Source organism: Sus scrofa, chromosome X, assembly GCF_000003025.6.
Source record: "Sus scrofa isolate TJ Tabasco breed Duroc chromosome X, Sscrofa11.1, whole genome shotgun sequence".
In the NCBI taxonomy this organism is placed as follows: domain Eukaryota; kingdom Metazoa; phylum Chordata; class Mammalia; order Artiodactyla; family Suidae; genus Sus; species Sus scrofa.
This window is the reverse complement of record NC_010461.5, coordinates 57,861,829-57,879,609: the sequence shown is the minus strand read 5'-3', so window position 1 is coordinate 57,879,609 and position 17,781 is coordinate 57,861,829. Positions and strand designations below refer to the sequence as shown.

Genomic DNA, 17,781 nt, shown 5'->3' with positions numbered 1-17,781 from the left:
GAAGCCCCTGGCTCTGAGAAGCTTCCGGCGCTGGAAGCCCCTCTCACCTCCACTCCCACTGAGTCTTCACCACTAACCTCGAATAGAGGTGGTTTTGTTACCGGGTTTTAACAGAATGGGAAACTGAGAGCGACAGACACGTGAAGGATGAGCCAGGGTCTTGCATCTAAGACGCAGAGGAGGGACTCTGATGAACCAGTTACCTCTCACCCCAAAGTTCAAGGTGCACTTTATACAGCATCAAGCGGCACTGCCATTCTAACTGCACCCCCAGCCCCACATACACACAGACACAGGAAAAGAAGGTTGGACCACATCCTAGAGGACCTTGAAAGTTAAGCACTATAACAAATATTTGCCGTTTTGGAAATAAAGGGGAAGGTATAAATGCCATTTAAGAACAAAGTCAGGCATTGGGCTTGATGCTGTCAAGATTGTTTTATTATGGAGCAGAGGACATGATTAGAGCTTTGAGTTCAGAAGATGCACAGAGGAAAATAGATGAGAGAAGTGGTACCTGAAGTAGTCTGGTAGCGCTCAGGAGGGCCTAAATCAGATTCATGAAATGGGAAGGAAAAAAGAAACAGATCCAAGAGACATTGGGGTAAGGAAAGACTTAATGATAGATGGGATTTTCAGAAGTGGGGTTAGTAAATTCCACATAGCACTTTGGACCTCTCCTAAGGTATTTACTACATCTGATTTTGCCTTTTGCTATTAGAATGATGTTTTGTCGGCCTTGTTAGATGCTAAGATCCAGAGCGTGGTGCTGGTAGCTCAGGCTCCACTCTTTCCTTGAAGACTATGATCTTGTGGGGGAGAATATAGATATCTGAGAGCAGTAGGGTCCATCCTGTAAGCTGAATAGGTGAGGGCAGAGCTGCATGCCCAGACAGTATCTGCACATGGCAAAGAATCCCTAAAGCAGGCCTTCCTTCTTCCTTGGGAAAAGTCTGGAGAGCTCCCACTAAATTCCAAGGCTGCCTCATGCTACTGAACATCCTTCAGGCCTACAGCTTGCAGGAGCACCTGAGTGGGTAGGTTGAGCTGCTTGGGCAGCCCCATCCTTAGGCCAGGCATCAAGGTCTGTGTGATTGGCTGTGAGTACCTGCTGCCAGTTGGTGACCCTGAAGGGGGGCACAACTGGGCAGGTAGCATGGCTCTATTGTGATAGAATAGACCATTTTTTTTTCCTACGAGGATAAATTACCCAGGCATTTGCACCTCCACCAAGAGAGAAACTCCACAGGAAGGAGCAATGGACCCAAAGGTAGCCAGATTCTCCTCCAAACCCACACTATGCTCTATCCAGAATATCGGGCCCAATGTGCCCAGCTGCCAGTCCAGCTTGTCTTCCCCTATTTACCATATATAGAGGGACACAATGAATGAGAACACCCTGCTGGGAACTGGTGCTTCCCTGGTTCCTCAGAACCCCACCTCATAGACAATGTCTATTAGTACTCATAGACAATACAAATTCCTGGTACTTCTCATCCTCCACCATTCATACTAGCCATCACCCTGGGCTCTCCTGGATAGAAAATCATGACCCCATTGTCTCCTAATGTTACCATGTGTGGCTTGTCTGCTTCATTTACTCCCCACTTCCTTCCTTGAAGTCCAAAAAATCTGTTATCAAGTCAGAGTTTGAGGTGGGGTTGTTTCTTTTTGATCAGGAAAAGAAGTTGCCCCCACTCTGGGAGTACCATTGAACAACAGCCCTAGTGCCCAGAGCCCATGTGCCCAAGTTTCTAAAAAATATTTACTTTTTGCGTGTGTGTGTGTGTGTGTGTGTGTGTGTGTGTGAGAGAGAGAGAGAGAGAGAGAGAAGGAGAGAAGGAGAGCTTACATGGGTCCTTTAGCCCCTAAATTTTTTCATGTGCTCTTGATGAAGGAGGAAAAGTTGTGTGTGGAAAAGGAGAAGAGATATCAATTCCCCTTAAATTAATCTGTAAACTAATTGCCATTCCAATCAATTATCCACAGGAATTTTTCACAGAACTTGACAAATTGATTTGAACATCCATATGAAAGATAACATATATAAGAAGAGCTAAAGCAATTTCGGTGGAAAAAGGAAAATGAGGAATGATTTATTATATAAGGTATCAAATCGATGATAATTAATAGGCTGTGGTACTGGCACACAAATAGACAAGTACGTGAGTAAAAGAGAAGAGCAAACTCCTGAGCTAACACATATTAAAGGTATTAAATAAATAATGTGTCATTTACAAGCCCGTGGTGAAAGAATGGACTATTCAATAAATAGTGTTGGAACAACTGATTTTCCATGTGGAAAAAAACTAAATTAGATCTTTACTTCATAACACCACACACACACACACACACACACACACACTCAAGCACACTCCAGATAGCTCAACTAAATAAAAAAAAATATTCATAACCACAATGAGAAGTATGTAGGCATATATATTTGTGACTTTGGTATAGAGAAATCCTTTTTAAACAACACACATACACAGCACAAAAGCCGTGAAAGAATGGTTGATAAATTTGAAAAATCAAAAAAAGTTCTTAGACAAAAGACACCATCAGTAAAGTTCAAAGACAAATGATAAACTGGGATATGTATGTGTATATATATATATATATATATACTATTTGCAATACATATTATATAAAAATTAATTGGTCTATATATAATTTCTGTAGATCAACAAAAAAAGGCAGACAACTCAAAAATAAAGTATGTTGTCAATCAATTCAAAAGGAGAGTTACAAATGGCTAATAGACATCTGGAAAAATGCTCAACCTCTAATAATCAAGGAAAGGCAAATGAAAACAGCCATTAGATACCATCTTTCACCAGCTACACTAGTAAGTAAAAGTCTGAAAGTCAAGAGTAAGTAAAAGTCAAGAGGCACAGAGGTGAGCAAAACTAATACTCTCATACGCTGCTTGATGGAGTACAGGCAGTACAGGTGGGAATTTGGTATTAGAATTTGCTATAAGTATACAAAATGCACATCTCCAAGTACCCAGCATCTCCACTTCTTAGCATCTATCCCAAAGGAGCTCTTGCACATATACACAAATATTTATTAAATGGATGCTTACTGAAATATCGGCCATCAAGATTTACAGTATGAAGGTTCCTCAGAAAAGTACATCTAGAGCTACCATATGATCCAGCAATCCCACTCCTGGGCATATATCTGGACAAAACTACAATTCAAAAAGAAACATGAACCCATATGCTCATAGCAGCACTATTCACAATAGCAAAAACATGGAAACAACCTAAATGTCCATCGACAGATAAATGGATTAAGAAGATGTGTTACATATACAAAATGGAATACTACTCAGCCGTAAAAAAGAACAAAATAATCCCATTTGTGGCAACATAGACGCAACTACAGATTCTTTTTTTTTTAATTTTTTTATTTTCCCACTGTACAACAAGGGGATCAGGTTATCCTTACATGTATACATTACAATTACAGTTTTCCCCCCACCCTTTCTTCTTTTGCAACATGAGTAGCTAGACATAGTTCTCAATGCTATTCAGCAGGATCTCCTTGTAAGTCTATTCTAAGTTGTGTCTGATAAGCCCAAGCTCCCAATCCCTCCCACTCCCTCCCCCTCCCACCAGGCAACCACAAGTCTCTTCTCCAAGTCCATGATTTTCTTTTCGGAGGAGATGTTCATTTGTGCTGGATATTAGATTCCAGTTATAAGTGATATCATATGGTATTTGTCTTTGTCTTTCTGGCTCATTTCACTCAGTATGAGATTCTCTAGTTCCATCCATGTTGCTGCAAATGGCATGATGTCATTCTTTTTTATGGCTGAGTAGTATTCCATTGTGTATATATATACCACCTCTTCCGAATCCAATCATCTGTCGATGGACATTTGGGTTGTTTCCATGTCCTGGCTATTGTGAATAGTGCTGCAATGAACATGCGGGTGCAAGTGTCTCTTTTAAGTAGAGTTTTGTCCAGATAGATGCCCAAGAGTGGGATTGCAGGGTCATATGGAAGTTCTATGTATAGATTTCTAAGGTATCTCCAAACTGTTCTCCATAGTGGCTGTACCAGTTTACATTCCCCCAGCAGTGCAGGAGGGTTCCTTTTTCTCCACAGCCCCTCCAGCACTTGCTATTTGTGGATTTATTAATGATGGCCATTCTGACTGGTGTGAGGTGATATCTCATGGTAGTTTTGATTTGCATTTCTCTTATGATCAGCGATGTTGAGCATTTTTTCATGTGTTTGTTGGCCATCTGTATATCTTCTTTGGAGAAATGTCTATTCAGGTCTTTTGCCCATTTTTCCATTGATTGATTGGTTTTTTTGCTTTGGGTTGTATAAGTTGTTTATATATTCTAGAGATTAAGCCCTTGTCCGTTGCATCATTTGAAACTGGTTTCTCCCATTCTGTAAGTTGTCTTTTTGTTTTCTTTTGGGTTTCCTTTGCTGTGCAAAAGCTTTTCAGTTTGATGAGGTCCCATGGGTTTATTTTTGCTCTAATTTCTATTGCTTTGGGAGACTGACCTGAGAAAATGTTCATGATGTTGATGTCAGAGAGTGTTTTGCCTATGTTTTCTTCTGGGAGTTTGATGGTGTCCTGTCGTATATTTAAGTCTTTCAGCCATTTTGAGTTTATTTTTGTGCATGGTGTGAGGGTGTGTTCTAGTTTCCTTGCTTTGCATGCAGCTGTCCAGGTTTCCCAGCAATGCTTGCTGAATAGACTTTCTTGTTCCCATTTTATGTTCTTGCCTCCCTTGTCAAAGATTAATTGACCATAGGTGTCAGAGTTTATTTCCGGATTCTCTATTCTGTTCCACTGGTCTGTCTGTCTGTTTTGATACCAGTACCACACTGTTTTGATGACTGTGGCTTTGTAGTATTTCTTGAAGTCTGGAAGAGTTATGCCTCCTGCTTGGTTTTTGTTTCTCAGGATTGCTTTGGCGATTCTGGGTCTTTTGTGGTTCCATTAAATGTTTGGATTGTTTGTTCTAGTTCTGTGAAAAATGTCATGGGTCATTTGATAGGGATTGCATTGAATCTGTAGATTGCTTTGGGTAGTATGGCCATTTTTACAATATTGATTTTCCCAATCCAGGAACATGGAATATCTTTCCATTTCTTTACATCTTCTTTGATTTCTTTGATTACAGTTTTATAGTTCTCGGCATATAGGTCCTTTACCTCCTTGGTCAGGTGTATTCCGAGGTATTTGATTTTGTGAGGTGCAATTTTAAAAGGTATCGTATGTTTGTATTCCTTTTCTAATATTTCATTGCTGGTATACAGAAATGCAACTGACTTCTGAATGTTAATCTTATATCCTGCTACTTTGCTGAATTTATTGTTCAGTTCAAGCAGTTTTTGGGTTGAGTCCTTAGGGTTTTCTATGTATAGCATCATGTCATCTGCATACAGTGACAGTTTGATCTCTTCTCTTCCTATATGGATGCCTTTGATTTCTTTTGTTTGTCTAATTGCTGTGGCTAGGACTTCTAAAACGATGTTGAAGAGCAGTGGTGAGAGTGGGCATCCCTGTCTTGTTCCAGATTTGAGTGAGAAGGCTTTCAGTTTTTCCCCATTGAGTATTATATTTGCTGTGGGTTTATCATAAATGGCTTTGATTATATTCAGGAATGTTCCCTCTATACCCACTTTGGCGAGGGTCTTGATCATGAATGGATGTTGGACTTTGTCAAATGCTTTTTCTGCATCTATTGAGATGATCATATGATTTTTGACTTTTCTTTTGTTAATGTGGTGTATGATGCTGATTGATTTGCGTATGTTGAACCATCCTTGTGAACCTGGGATGAACCCAACTTGATCATGGTGTATAATTTTTTGGGTATGTTGTTGGATTCGGTTGGCTAAGATTTTGTTGAGAATTTTTGCATCTATATTCATCAATGATATTGGCCGATAGTTTTCTTTTTTGGTGGTATCTCTGCCTGGTTTTGGAATGAGGGTGATGGTGGCCTCATAGAATGTCTTTGGGAGTATTCCTTCTTCTTCAATCTTTTGAAAGAGTTTAAGAAGGATGGGCACCAATTCCTCTTTATATGTTTGATAGAATTCACCTGTGAGGCCATCTGGTCCTGGACTTTTATTTGTCGGGAGTGATTTTATGACCTCTTCAATTTTATTTCTAGTTATTGGTTGGTCTGTTTCTGCTTGATTCAGTTTTGGCAGGCTGTAAGATTCTAGAAAATTGTCCATTTCTTCCAGATTGTCAAACTTGTTGCCACATAGTGCAACTACAGATTCTCATACTAAGTGAAGTAAGTCAGAAAGAGAAGGACAAATACCATATGATATCACTTATATGTGGAATCTAAGATACGGCACAAATGAACCTAGCTACAGAACAGAAACAGACTCACAGACATGGAGAACAGACTTGTGGTTGCCAAGGGAGAGGGGGAGGGAGTGGGTTGGACAGGGAGTATTGGGTTAGTCGATGCAAACTATTACATTTAGAATGGATAAGCAATGAGGTCCTGCTCTATAGCACAGGGAACTGTAGCCAATCACTTGGGATAGAACCTGATGGAAGATAATATGAGAAAAAGAATGTATATATATGTATGACAGGGTCACTTTGCTGTACAGCAGAAATTGACAGAAGATTGTAAATCAACTATATTTTATTTTTCATTTTTTGTCTTTTTGCCTTTTCTAGAGCCGCTCCCATGGCAAATGGAGGTTCCCAGGCTAGGGGTCTAATTGGAGCTGTAGCCACCGGCCTATGCCAGAGCCACAGCAACGTGGGATCCAAGCCACGTCTGCAACCTACACCATAGCTTACGCCAACGCCAGATCCTTAACTACATTTTAATAAAAATTTTTTAAAGATTCAGAAAAAAATATGAGTTCATCAAATGGGTAAATAAACTCTTATAAATGTCATATTCTGCAAAATTGTGTAACATATTAAAAGTTAGGAGTCCTGGCATTCCCACTGTGGCTCAGTGGAAAAGAACCCAACTAGTATCCGTGAGGATTCAGGTTCGATCCCTGGCCCTGCTCAGTGGGTTAAGGATCCGGAGTTGCCATGAGCTGTGATGTAAGTTGCAGATGTGGCTCAGATCCCGCATTGCTGTCGTGGTGGGGTAGGCCTGCAGCTGCAGCTCCAATTCGACCCCTAGCCTGGGAACTTCCATATGCCATAGGTGTTGCCCTAAAAAAGCAAACGAACAACAACAACAACAAAAAAACAAAGTGCAACTACCCCCCCAACATTATAAATAAAACAAACACAAGAAGACTCTGAAAGGTGGAGAGAAGGGACAGCAGAAAGGAAAGACCTCAGGACCAAGGGAATGAGATGGTGGTAAGTTCCCTGGAGTTCTGTTTTGCCTCATGTATCCCAGAGTTGAAGCTTAAAAAAAGCTTGCAACATGGAAACACCAATGGGTGCAGACAAAAACAAAAACAAAGCTGTCTCTTTAATCAAAGGACCAGGAAAAGAGGTCGACCAGCAAGATTGAAAATCTTAAGACAATAACTGCTCTATTCCAGCCAAACATCACAGGAGAAAAAAATGTGGTCCTTTCCTCAACCCCACCTGGCAAGGGAAGATTTTCGCCCTTGCTAAACTGTAACCAGGTGTAACCTCCCGACTGGGGTGATGACAAAGAAGACTGAGTGGAGATCTGGGATGGACCCCACTAGACAGAAAGGCAGCAAGGATATATAAAAGAACTCAACAATACCCTTGACTAGGGGTTTCTCATTTGACATTTATAAAACACTGTATCCAACAGGAGAAGACCACACATTCTTTTCAAGTACCCACGGAACAAACTATGTTACACCTTATCCTGTGCCATAAAACAAGCCTCAACAAATTAAAAAACAATGGAAATAAAATGGAATGAATTCTGTGACCACAATGGAATCAAACTAGAAATCAATACAGTAAGATAACAGGGAAATCTCTAAACACTTGAAAACAAACAGCATACTTCTAAATAACTCACAAGTCAAAGATAAAATCTCAAGAGGAATGTTTAAAAACACATTAAACTGAATAAAATGAAAATACAACATGGAAAAATTGTGGGATGTAACTAAATCAGTGTTTAAAGGGAAATTTATAGAAAAGAGAAAAAGTCTGGAGTTCCCGTAGTGGCACAATGGTTAACGAATCTGACTAGGAACCATGAGGTTGTGGGTTCGGTCCCTGCCCTTGTTCAGTGGGTTAATGATCCGGCGTTGCCGTGAGCTGTGGTGTAGGTTGCAGACGCGGCTCGGATCCCACGTTGCTGTGGCTCTGGCATAGGCTGGTGGCTACAGCTCCGATTGGACCCCTAGCCTGGGAACCTCCATATGCCGCAGGAGCGGCCCAAGAAATAGCAAAGAGACAAATAAATAAATAAATAAATAAAATTTATAAAAAAAAAAAGAAAAGAGAAAAAGTCTCAAATCAATAATCTATGTTCCTAGCTCAAGAAACTAGAAAAAGAAAAGCAAGATAAATTCAAATAAGCAGAAATCAAGAAAATTGAAAACAGGAAAACAATTAGAGAAAAGCAATGAAACAAAGATCAGTAAAATAGACAAACTGTAGTAAGATCTACAGAAAGAGAGAAAAAAGAGAAAACCCAAGTTACTAATATCAGGAATGAAATGATTATCACTACAGACCTGTCAGATCAAAAGGATAATGAAGGAATAAATACTTAGAACAATTCTACACACTTTGAGAATTTTGATGAAACTCACTTGAAAAACACAAATACCCCAAACGCACTCGATAAGAAATAAATGATTTGAATAGCTCTTCCATTCTTAAGAAAATTGAATTCATAGTTTTAAAACTTTCCCCAGAGAAATTCCCAGGTCCTATGGTTTCACTGGAGAATTCTACCAAATGTTTAAAGAACTAATACCAATTCTACACAATCTCTTCCAGAAAATAGAAGAGGAGAAAATGCTCCCCACATAATTTTATGAAGCTAGTATTATCTTGATGTCAAAACCAAATGACAGTCGCACACACAAAAGAAAACTACAGATCAATATCCCTTATGAATATAGAGGCAAAACTCTTCAACACATTAGCAAATAGAATTCAGTCACAAGTAAGAATTATCCACCATTATCAAGTGGAGTCTATTCCAGGGATGCAAAGCAGTTTCAATATCTGAAAACAAATCACTGTAATCCACCGTATCAACACATGATTATACCAATCAATGCAGAAAAAAAACACTTAACAAAATCCAACACCTATTAAGATAAAAAAAAAAAACTCTTGGAAATAAGAAAAGGAATTTCCTGAACTTGAAAAAAAAAAAAAAAAACATCTACAAAACACTTACAGCTAACAGTAAACTTAATAATGGTGAATGGCTGAATGTTTTCCTCCTCATATTGGGAACAAAGCAAGAATGTCTGCCCTCATAAGTCTAATTCAACATAATGTTGGAAGTTCTAGCCAGTACAATCAGCAAGAAAAGGAAATGAAAGGCATATAGATTGAAAAGGAAGAAATAAAACTGTCCCTATTTCGAACCCTCCCACACTATTGGTGGGAATGTCAGTTGGTACCACCACTATGGAAAATAGTATGGAGATTCCTCAAAAAACTAAATATAGAACTACCATGTGATCCAGCAATCCCACTCCTGAGCCTATATCTTGATAAAACTATAATTCAAAAAGATACATACACCTTTATGTTCATTGCAGCACTATTCGCAATAGCCAAGACATGAAAACAACCAAAACGTCCATCGATAGATGAATGGATTAAGAAGATGTGGTACATATACACAACAGAATACTACTCAGCTATAAAAAGAATGAAATAATGCCATTCACAGCAACATGGATGCAACTAGAGATTATCCTATTAAGTGAAGTCAGAAAGAGAAGGACAAATATCATATGATACCACTTATATGTGGAATCTAAAATATGGCACAAATGAACCCATCTACAGAACAGAAACAGACTCACAGACACAGAGAACGACTTGTGGTTGCCAAGGTGGGAGAGGGAGCAGGAAGGACTGGGAGTTTGGGTTAATAGATGCAAACTATTACATTTAGAATGTATAAACAACAAGGTCCTACTATATAGCACAGGGAACTATATCCAATCTCCTAGGATAGACCATGATGGGAAATAATATATTTTTTAAAAGAATGTATATGTATAAATGACTGAGTCACTTTGCTGTACAGCAGAAATTGGCACAACTTTGTAAATCAACTATACTTTAATTTTAAAGTATTTGGAGATGACATGATGGTTTATGTAGAAAATCTCAAGGAACTACAAAACAATTCCTAGAATTAATAAGTGAGTTTGGCAAGGTTGCAGGATACAAAATAAACACACTGGATTAATTCACTGAAAAGGATCTATGGATGGCAAATAAGCATATGAAAAGATGTTTAATCACTTGCCATTAGGGACATGCAAACTAAAATCACAATCGGAATATCACTACGTACCTATCAGAATGGCTAAAATTTTAAAAAATGACCACACCAAATTTTGGAGAAGATGCCAAGAAATTGGATCCCTCATACTTTGTTGATGGGAATGTAAAATGGTAGGGCCATTCTGGAAAACAGTTTGGCAAGTTACTTTAGAAGCTCAACTTGCAACTACCATATGACCCAGCAATTGTACTCTTGGACTTTGATCCCAGAGAAATGAAAACTTCTGTTCACATAAATTTCTGTTACATGACTATTCTAGCAGCTTTATTTATAATAGCCCCAAACTGGAAATAATCCACATGTCCTCTCAACAGGCGAATGGATAAATTATTTGTGGTACATCCAAGCCATGGGAAACTACTCAGCAATTAAAAGAAACAGACTGTTGATACACACAACAACCTGGACGAATGTCCAGAGAATTATACTCACTGAAAAACCAGTCCCTAAAGGTTACATACTGGATGACTTTATTTACATAACATTATTGAAATGACCTAATTTTAGAAATGGAGAACAGATGAGTGGTTGCCAGAGGTTCAGATGGAGGTAGGGGTGGGATAAAACTGGATTTAGCTATGAAAGGGTAACCTGAAGAATCCATGTGGTGATGGAAATCTTCTGTATCTCTTAACTGTATCAATGACACTACTCTGCTTGGTGATATTGTATTGCAGATTTGCAAGAAGTTGCCATCCAGGAAAACTAGGTAAAGGGTATGTGGGATCTATTATTTCTTTTTTTTTTCTTTTTAGGGCCGCAGATGCAGCATATGGAAGTTCCCATACTAGGGGCTGAATCGGAGCTGCAGCTGCTAGCCTAAGCCACAGCCACAGCTGCAGCAACACCAGATCCGAGCCACATCTGTGATCTATGCCACAGCTTGTGGCAATGCTGGAACCTTAACCCATTGAGTGAAGCCAGGGATCCAACCTGCATGCTTATGGATACTATGTCAGGTTCTTTACCCACTGAGCCACAACAGGAAATCCTCTCTATTGTTTATTTTTATTTTTATTTTATTTATTTATTTACTTTTTGCTTTTTAGGGCTGCACAGCAGTGTATGGAAGTTCCCAGGCTAGGGGTCAGATAGGAGCTGTAGCTGCCAGCCTACACTACAGCTCATGGCAACACCAGATCCCCAACCCACTGAGCGAAGCCAGGAATCGAACCCTCATCCTCGTGGTTACTAGTCAGATTCATTTCCACTGCGCCACGGTGGGAACTCCCTCCTATTATTTCTTAATTGCATATGAATCTACGATTACCTCAAAATTAAAAATTTAATTAAAAAAGAATGAGTTAGATCCATGTGTCCTAACATGGTAAGGTTTCCAAGATACATTGTTAAGTGAAAAAAAGTTACAGATCAGTATATATAGCATAATACCATTCATTTGTAAATACCCACACACAACCAAACTATATATACATAGAAAAATATCTGGAAGAGGACACTCTGGTGATAACAGTGGTTGCTGCCTCCAGGGAGCAGAGTTGGGGAGGGAAGAGGATATTAATTCTAGCTGGATTGTTTGATTTTTTTTCACAATGAGAGTATATTCACATGCCACTTGTATAGTGAAAACATTATCCTGGACACAGCTGGAATTCAAACTTGTTTTGCTTGTCCTGATCTGACATATCCTTATTTCATCATCCCTATGGCCAGAGGGCCCAGCTCATATCCTCCTGCCCTTGAGCCTCAAGGAAGTGGGTCCTGAGCCCACCTTACTTGGAAACAGGCCCACTAGCACTACCATGGACATATGGAAGTACCACCTGGGAGGGCCAATGTCCCCATGACCATGAATTTAAGCTGCTGACAACTTAAAAAACACACAAAGCTCAGTCCATGCAAATTAATGCAATAGCAGTTTCCATAAAGTTTAAGTAAACAAACTGTCATGCAAGTTTCAATGCTGAGGGCACCAAAGGCCGCCCCACCCTCTGACTTGAAAATGTGGCAGCAGTCAAGTTGTTTTGGAGAAAACTAAGAGCAGCAGGCATGAATAACAATCAGACACCCATACCCAACTGTGCCTGGTTGAGAGTAGACTCACCCTAGGGTGGCCTCTGAGAGGGCATTCATTCACTGACCAGATATTTATTGAGCACCTACTGTGTGCCAGGTACTATTCTAGGCACTGATAATAGCAGTGAATAAAACAAAGTCCCTGCCCCCATGGAGCTCCCACTCTAGTGGGGGAGCAGATGAGAGACAAGATAAATTACATGTTAGGTGGTATTAAGTGCTATGAAAAAAAATAGCATGGAAGAAGGATGAAAAGTGTTGGGGGCTGGGGGCTGAAATTTTTTTAACAGTGGCCAGAGAAGGCTTCACTGAGAAGGTAACTTTTCAGTGGAGATCTGAAAGAAGTGAGGGAGCCAGCTACAGAGCTATATAGAGGTTCTGGACATTTTCCACTTGCCCTTCCAGATCTTGTCCACCCTTCTCTGCCCAGCTTTGTGCCTTGATCGGCTGACCTGTGCAGGCTGCATCGACAGGTTCCCTCGCCCTCTGGCTTCTGGTTAGGTTTGACCAATGGGAGGCACCTGCAAGGAGATCAGAAGGAAAGAGAAAGTGAGAAATTTTTTTTTTTTTGTCTTTTTCTACAGTCGCATCCGCGGCATATGGAGGTTCCCAGGCTAGGAGTCTAATCAGAGCTGAAGCCACCGGCCTATGCCAGAGCTACAGCAATTCCAGATCTGAGCCGCGTCTACGACCTACACCACAGCTCATGGCAATGCCGGATTCTTAACCCACTGAGTGAGGCCAGGGATCAAACCTGCAACCTCATGGTTCCTAGTCAGATTTGTTAACCACTGAGCCATGACGGGAACTCCGAGATATATATATATATATTTTTTATCAGACCTCTCTCTGCAGGTTCACTACAACCTTCTACCAAAGACCACAGTTCCTGTCAGGTGGGTGTCTTCATATAGCAACCTTTCCCCAGTTCCCATAACCACTCTCTCCTAGGACACTGACCAGGGAAAAGCATTCTAGCAGAAGGAAAAGCAAGTACAAAGCAAGGATGTGCCTGGAAAGATTAAAGAATGATCAGGAGATCAGCATGGCTGGAATGAAGGAGGTAACAGAGAGATTTGTAGGAGATAATATCAAGGAGGTGAGAAGGGGGCAGATTCTGAGGACCTTGCAGACTACCATAATGATTTTGGCTTTTAATACAAAGGAGATGCGGGACTATGAGAGGATGCAGAGCAAAACTCCGATAGACTATGTTTTAACAGCATTGCTTTAGGAGGCCAGTGACAGGCAAGAGAGGAGGATGGCTTAGCAATGAAGAATGGTTGCTCAGATGAGATGCGCTCAGATTCCAAATAGATTTTTAAGGTGATGCAGAAGAATCCCGTTAACTAAAATGACCAGGGAGGAGTTCCCATCATGGCTCAGTAGTTAACGAACCCAACTAGCATCCATGAGGACACAGGTTTCATCCCTGGCTTCAGTCAGTGGATTAAGGATCTGGCGTTGCTGTGAGCTGTGGTGTAGATTGCAGATGAGGCTCAGATATGGCATTGCTGTGGCTGTGCTGTAGGCTGGCAGCTGCAGCTCTGATTCAACCCCTGGCCTGGGAACCTCTATATGCCGTGAGTGCGGCCCTAAAAAGACAAAAGACTAAATAAAATAAAATAAAATAAAATAAAATAAAATAAAATAAAATAAAATAAAATAAAATAAAATAAAATAAAATAAAATAAAAATAACCAGGGAGAAAGCCCAAACCCAAGATCAGACTTGTCACCTGCTTGTCACTGCATATCACTGAAAATTCTGTTATTCCACAAGATTTCAGAAGGCCCTACATGCAGCACAATCCTAATACCTGTCAGGATTGTTACTATGTGCAGGACCCAACTCTAGGCCAAAGGCTCAGCACAAAATGTCCCCAAAGTGTACCTTACCTGACTCCAGAACAAACCCACAAAACTCAGCACGGACTTTCTAGCCAACCTACCCTCCCCATAACTCTATGGGGATTGTGTTGCATACCATTTTGCCCGCTGATTGGGTCCAGCCTCTTTACCTCCACTGGCTTCTCCATGGGTTGGCCTAACCACATCACATCAGAATTCTGGGAAACACTGTCCTTACTTGCTCTGGCTGTACCTCCCATCTTCTGCTCACTGTCACTCACAGGCTGGCAGCAAGATAGAGCATCTATCAACCACTGAGCAGGTAAGGATGGGTCCCAGGGAGAGTTGGAACACATTGTGGGCAACATCTCAAAGGTACCATGATTTTGACAAGGATTTTTTTTTATTAATGATTTTTATTTTTTCCATTATAGTTGGTTTACAGTGTTCTGTCAATTTCCTACTGTACAGCAAAGTGACCCAGTCTCTCTCTCTCTCACACACACACATATATATATATAGATACATCTTTTTCTCACATTATCCTCCATTATGTTTCATCACAAGTGATTAGATATAGTTCCCTGTGCTATACAGCAGGATCTCATTGCTTATCCATTCCAAAGGCAATAGCTTACATCTATTAACCCCAAACTCCCAGTCCATCCCCTCCCTCCCCCTTGGCAACCACAAGTCTGTTTTCTATGTCCATAAGTTTGTTTCTTCTCTGAGGAAAGGTTCGTCTGTGCCATGTATTCAATTTCAAATATAAATGATTTCATATGGTATTTATCTTTCTCTTTCTGACTTACTCCACTTAGTATGAGATTCTCTAGTTCCATTCATGTTGCTGCAAATGGCATCTGATAAGGATTTTTAAATTTGCCTGGGAAAGCGAGCAACCATCAACCAAATCATTGGCAGATCACGGGGAGGGAGGAGAAAAATAGAAAACCTGGCTCCAGTGGTTGAAAGCCCCCAACCCGAAGTATCTTCTGGGAAGAAAAGCCACCTTGGCATTTTTAAGTGCATATTGTTGATGCTGAGGATAAGGTCTATTGCTTCATATTCGTGAACCCAGCAAAGGCACCCAGCTGGAAACTGGAGAATAGCACATGATTCTGAGGACTCATTCCAGAGCCAGGAAAAACTGATGGTATTTTGTTTATGTTCAAAGAAATCAATCCAGAAATCAGCCCCACAGCCAAAGTCAGCAAGATGGGGGACAACATTGCTGCCAATCGTGGAGGGGATGACCTGCATTGGAATCTTGGACTTTGAAGCTGTGTGCCCTTGGGTAAGATTCTTAACCCTCCCAGGACCTCAATTTTCTAATCTGTAAGATAGAGATGATACCTACCTCACAGAGTTGCACTGAGGATCAAAAGAGCTTCTGTGGCCTCTGGGATACTAACTGCTCACTACATGTTGGGCTTTTTTTCCCCCTCGTGTCTGCTTATCTTTGTCAAGAGCCAGGCCAGTGATGTGGGGCAACTATCAAGTTCCAGTGGCCCCCAGTACCCTTAGGAAGAACCCTTTGAGGAATTCTCCAGCTCTTTCATGCCAACGCTGTTTTTTGCTCTTTACTAAATGGGCATCCTGAGTAGCTTGCATTTGATCCCAGCAGGACATGACTCCATGCACAGCTGGGCACTGAAGGGCACTAATGCCTATTAATTAACTGTCTAATCGTCTGCTTTCATTTCCAAAATCCCAACTCTTTTCTTTCTTTCTTTTGTCTTTTTTTTTAGGGTCGCATGGGTGGCATATAGAGGTTCCCAGGCTGAGGGTCGAATTGGAGCTATAACCACGGGCCTACACCACAGCCACAACAACTCAGGATCCGAGCCGTGTCTGCAACCTACATCACAGCTCACGACAACGCCGGATCCTTCATCCACTGAGCAAGGCCAGGGATCGAACCCAAGTCCTCATGGATGCTAGTCAGATTCGTTAACCTCTGAATCATGACGGGAACTCCCCAAATCTTTTCTTATTCCATTTTAGGTTATTTGAATCCCTATGTAAGGAAGCTGCTGAGGCAGACCTTTGCTCTCTCCTCTCCTCATTCATCCTCTCAGCCTCTCCCTCTTCTCCCTTAGATTCCCTTTGCCCACCCCATGTCTTGGCTCTCCATCTTTTTTCTACCTCCTTTGCTAACCCTTATCCGAAAACAGTGCTTATGGAGAGAGTAGTTAAAAGCGTCTCAAGTGGGAGCTCCTGTCGTGGTGCAGCAGAAACGAATCTGACTAGGAACCATGACGTTGTGGGTTCGATCCCAGGCCTCGCTCAGTGGGTTAAGGATCCTGCATTGCCGTGAGCTGTTGTAGGTCAAAGATGCGTCTCGGATCTGGTATTGCTGTGGCTCTGGTGTAGGCTGGCGGCAACAGCTCCGATTAGAACCCCTAGTCTGGGAATCTCCACATGCCGTGGGTGTGGCCCCAGAAAAGACAAAAGACAAAAAAAAAAAAAAAGTGTCTCAAGTGGATCCATGGTCAGGCTTGGTGGGGGGACCATTGCACTTCCTCTTTGCCCTGATACCAGCCAACCCTCAGGCCCACTTTCCCGTCCCTTCACACTAGGCTGGGTAATAGGATGACAAAGCAAAACATGATTGCAGCCCTTAGGGAACTCTCAGTCTAGTGGGAGAGACACAAGCCCCGTGGCGTTTATGAAGAGCTGGAGAGGTGGGAACAGAGATGGGAAAGTCTCTGCTTGCCTCCGAGGGGTCAGGGAAAGCTCAACAGAGAAGGGAGACATGAACTTGGCCTTGAAGTCTGAGTATATTTTTCCAAATGGAGACAGGGTCTAAGGATATCCCAGGGGAGGACGTGGCATGGAGAAAAGAAGGTCAGTGTGTGTTTGGGGCTCTGTGTAGCCAGTTGGTAAGATCTAGGAGATGAGCACTAATGAATCTTAAAGGAAAATCTGGAGCCAGTTCACCGAGGGTGGGCCTGCTTGTGGCCAGTGGGACTGCAGCTGGGTAGGGTAGAAGGCTGAGGAGGCTGGACCTGGTGAATGTTGCACAGGGACGCGATGACAGCCATGTTTTAATAAGGTAACTCTGGAAGGCAGAGAGACCAGAAGAAGAACAGAGGCCAGTTAGGAGGCTGCTGCAATGGTCTTGGCATAAGCCAGGGCCCTGAACTAGTGTGCTGATCTTGGGAATGGAAATGAAGGGGCAGAGAGGAGATGCCCCTGGGTCTAATTCTGAAGCTCTGGCCTTTGTCCTGAATTCATGCTTCACTTTTTCCCCAAAACCTTTTCCCATTATGATCTTAGTGGATGCTGGGCCTCAACCCTAACTCCCACTTCAAAGTGGTTTTATCCCAAATCTCTATCTCGGGATTGACTTTTCACCTACCCCTAGGATCAAATTGTGGCTGTTTTCTAAACATTCTCAAAATACCATCTCAGCGGCATGTTCAAAACTG

General features: G+C 41.4%; 1 protein-coding gene across 1 annotated transcript in view; it reads right to left on the bottom strand.

The window, feature by feature from the left end:
- Positions 1 to 17,781, bottom strand: part of NHSL2 (NHS like 2) — a 287,095-nt gene that overhangs the window by 148,657 nt on the left and 120,657 nt on the right. The window contains exon 3 of the mRNA XM_021079846.1: positions 12,950 to 13,018. Coding sequence (XP_020935505.1) covers positions 12,950 to 13,018 — 69 coding nt within the window. The remainder of the gene's footprint in view (positions 1 to 12,949; positions 13,019 to 17,781) is intronic.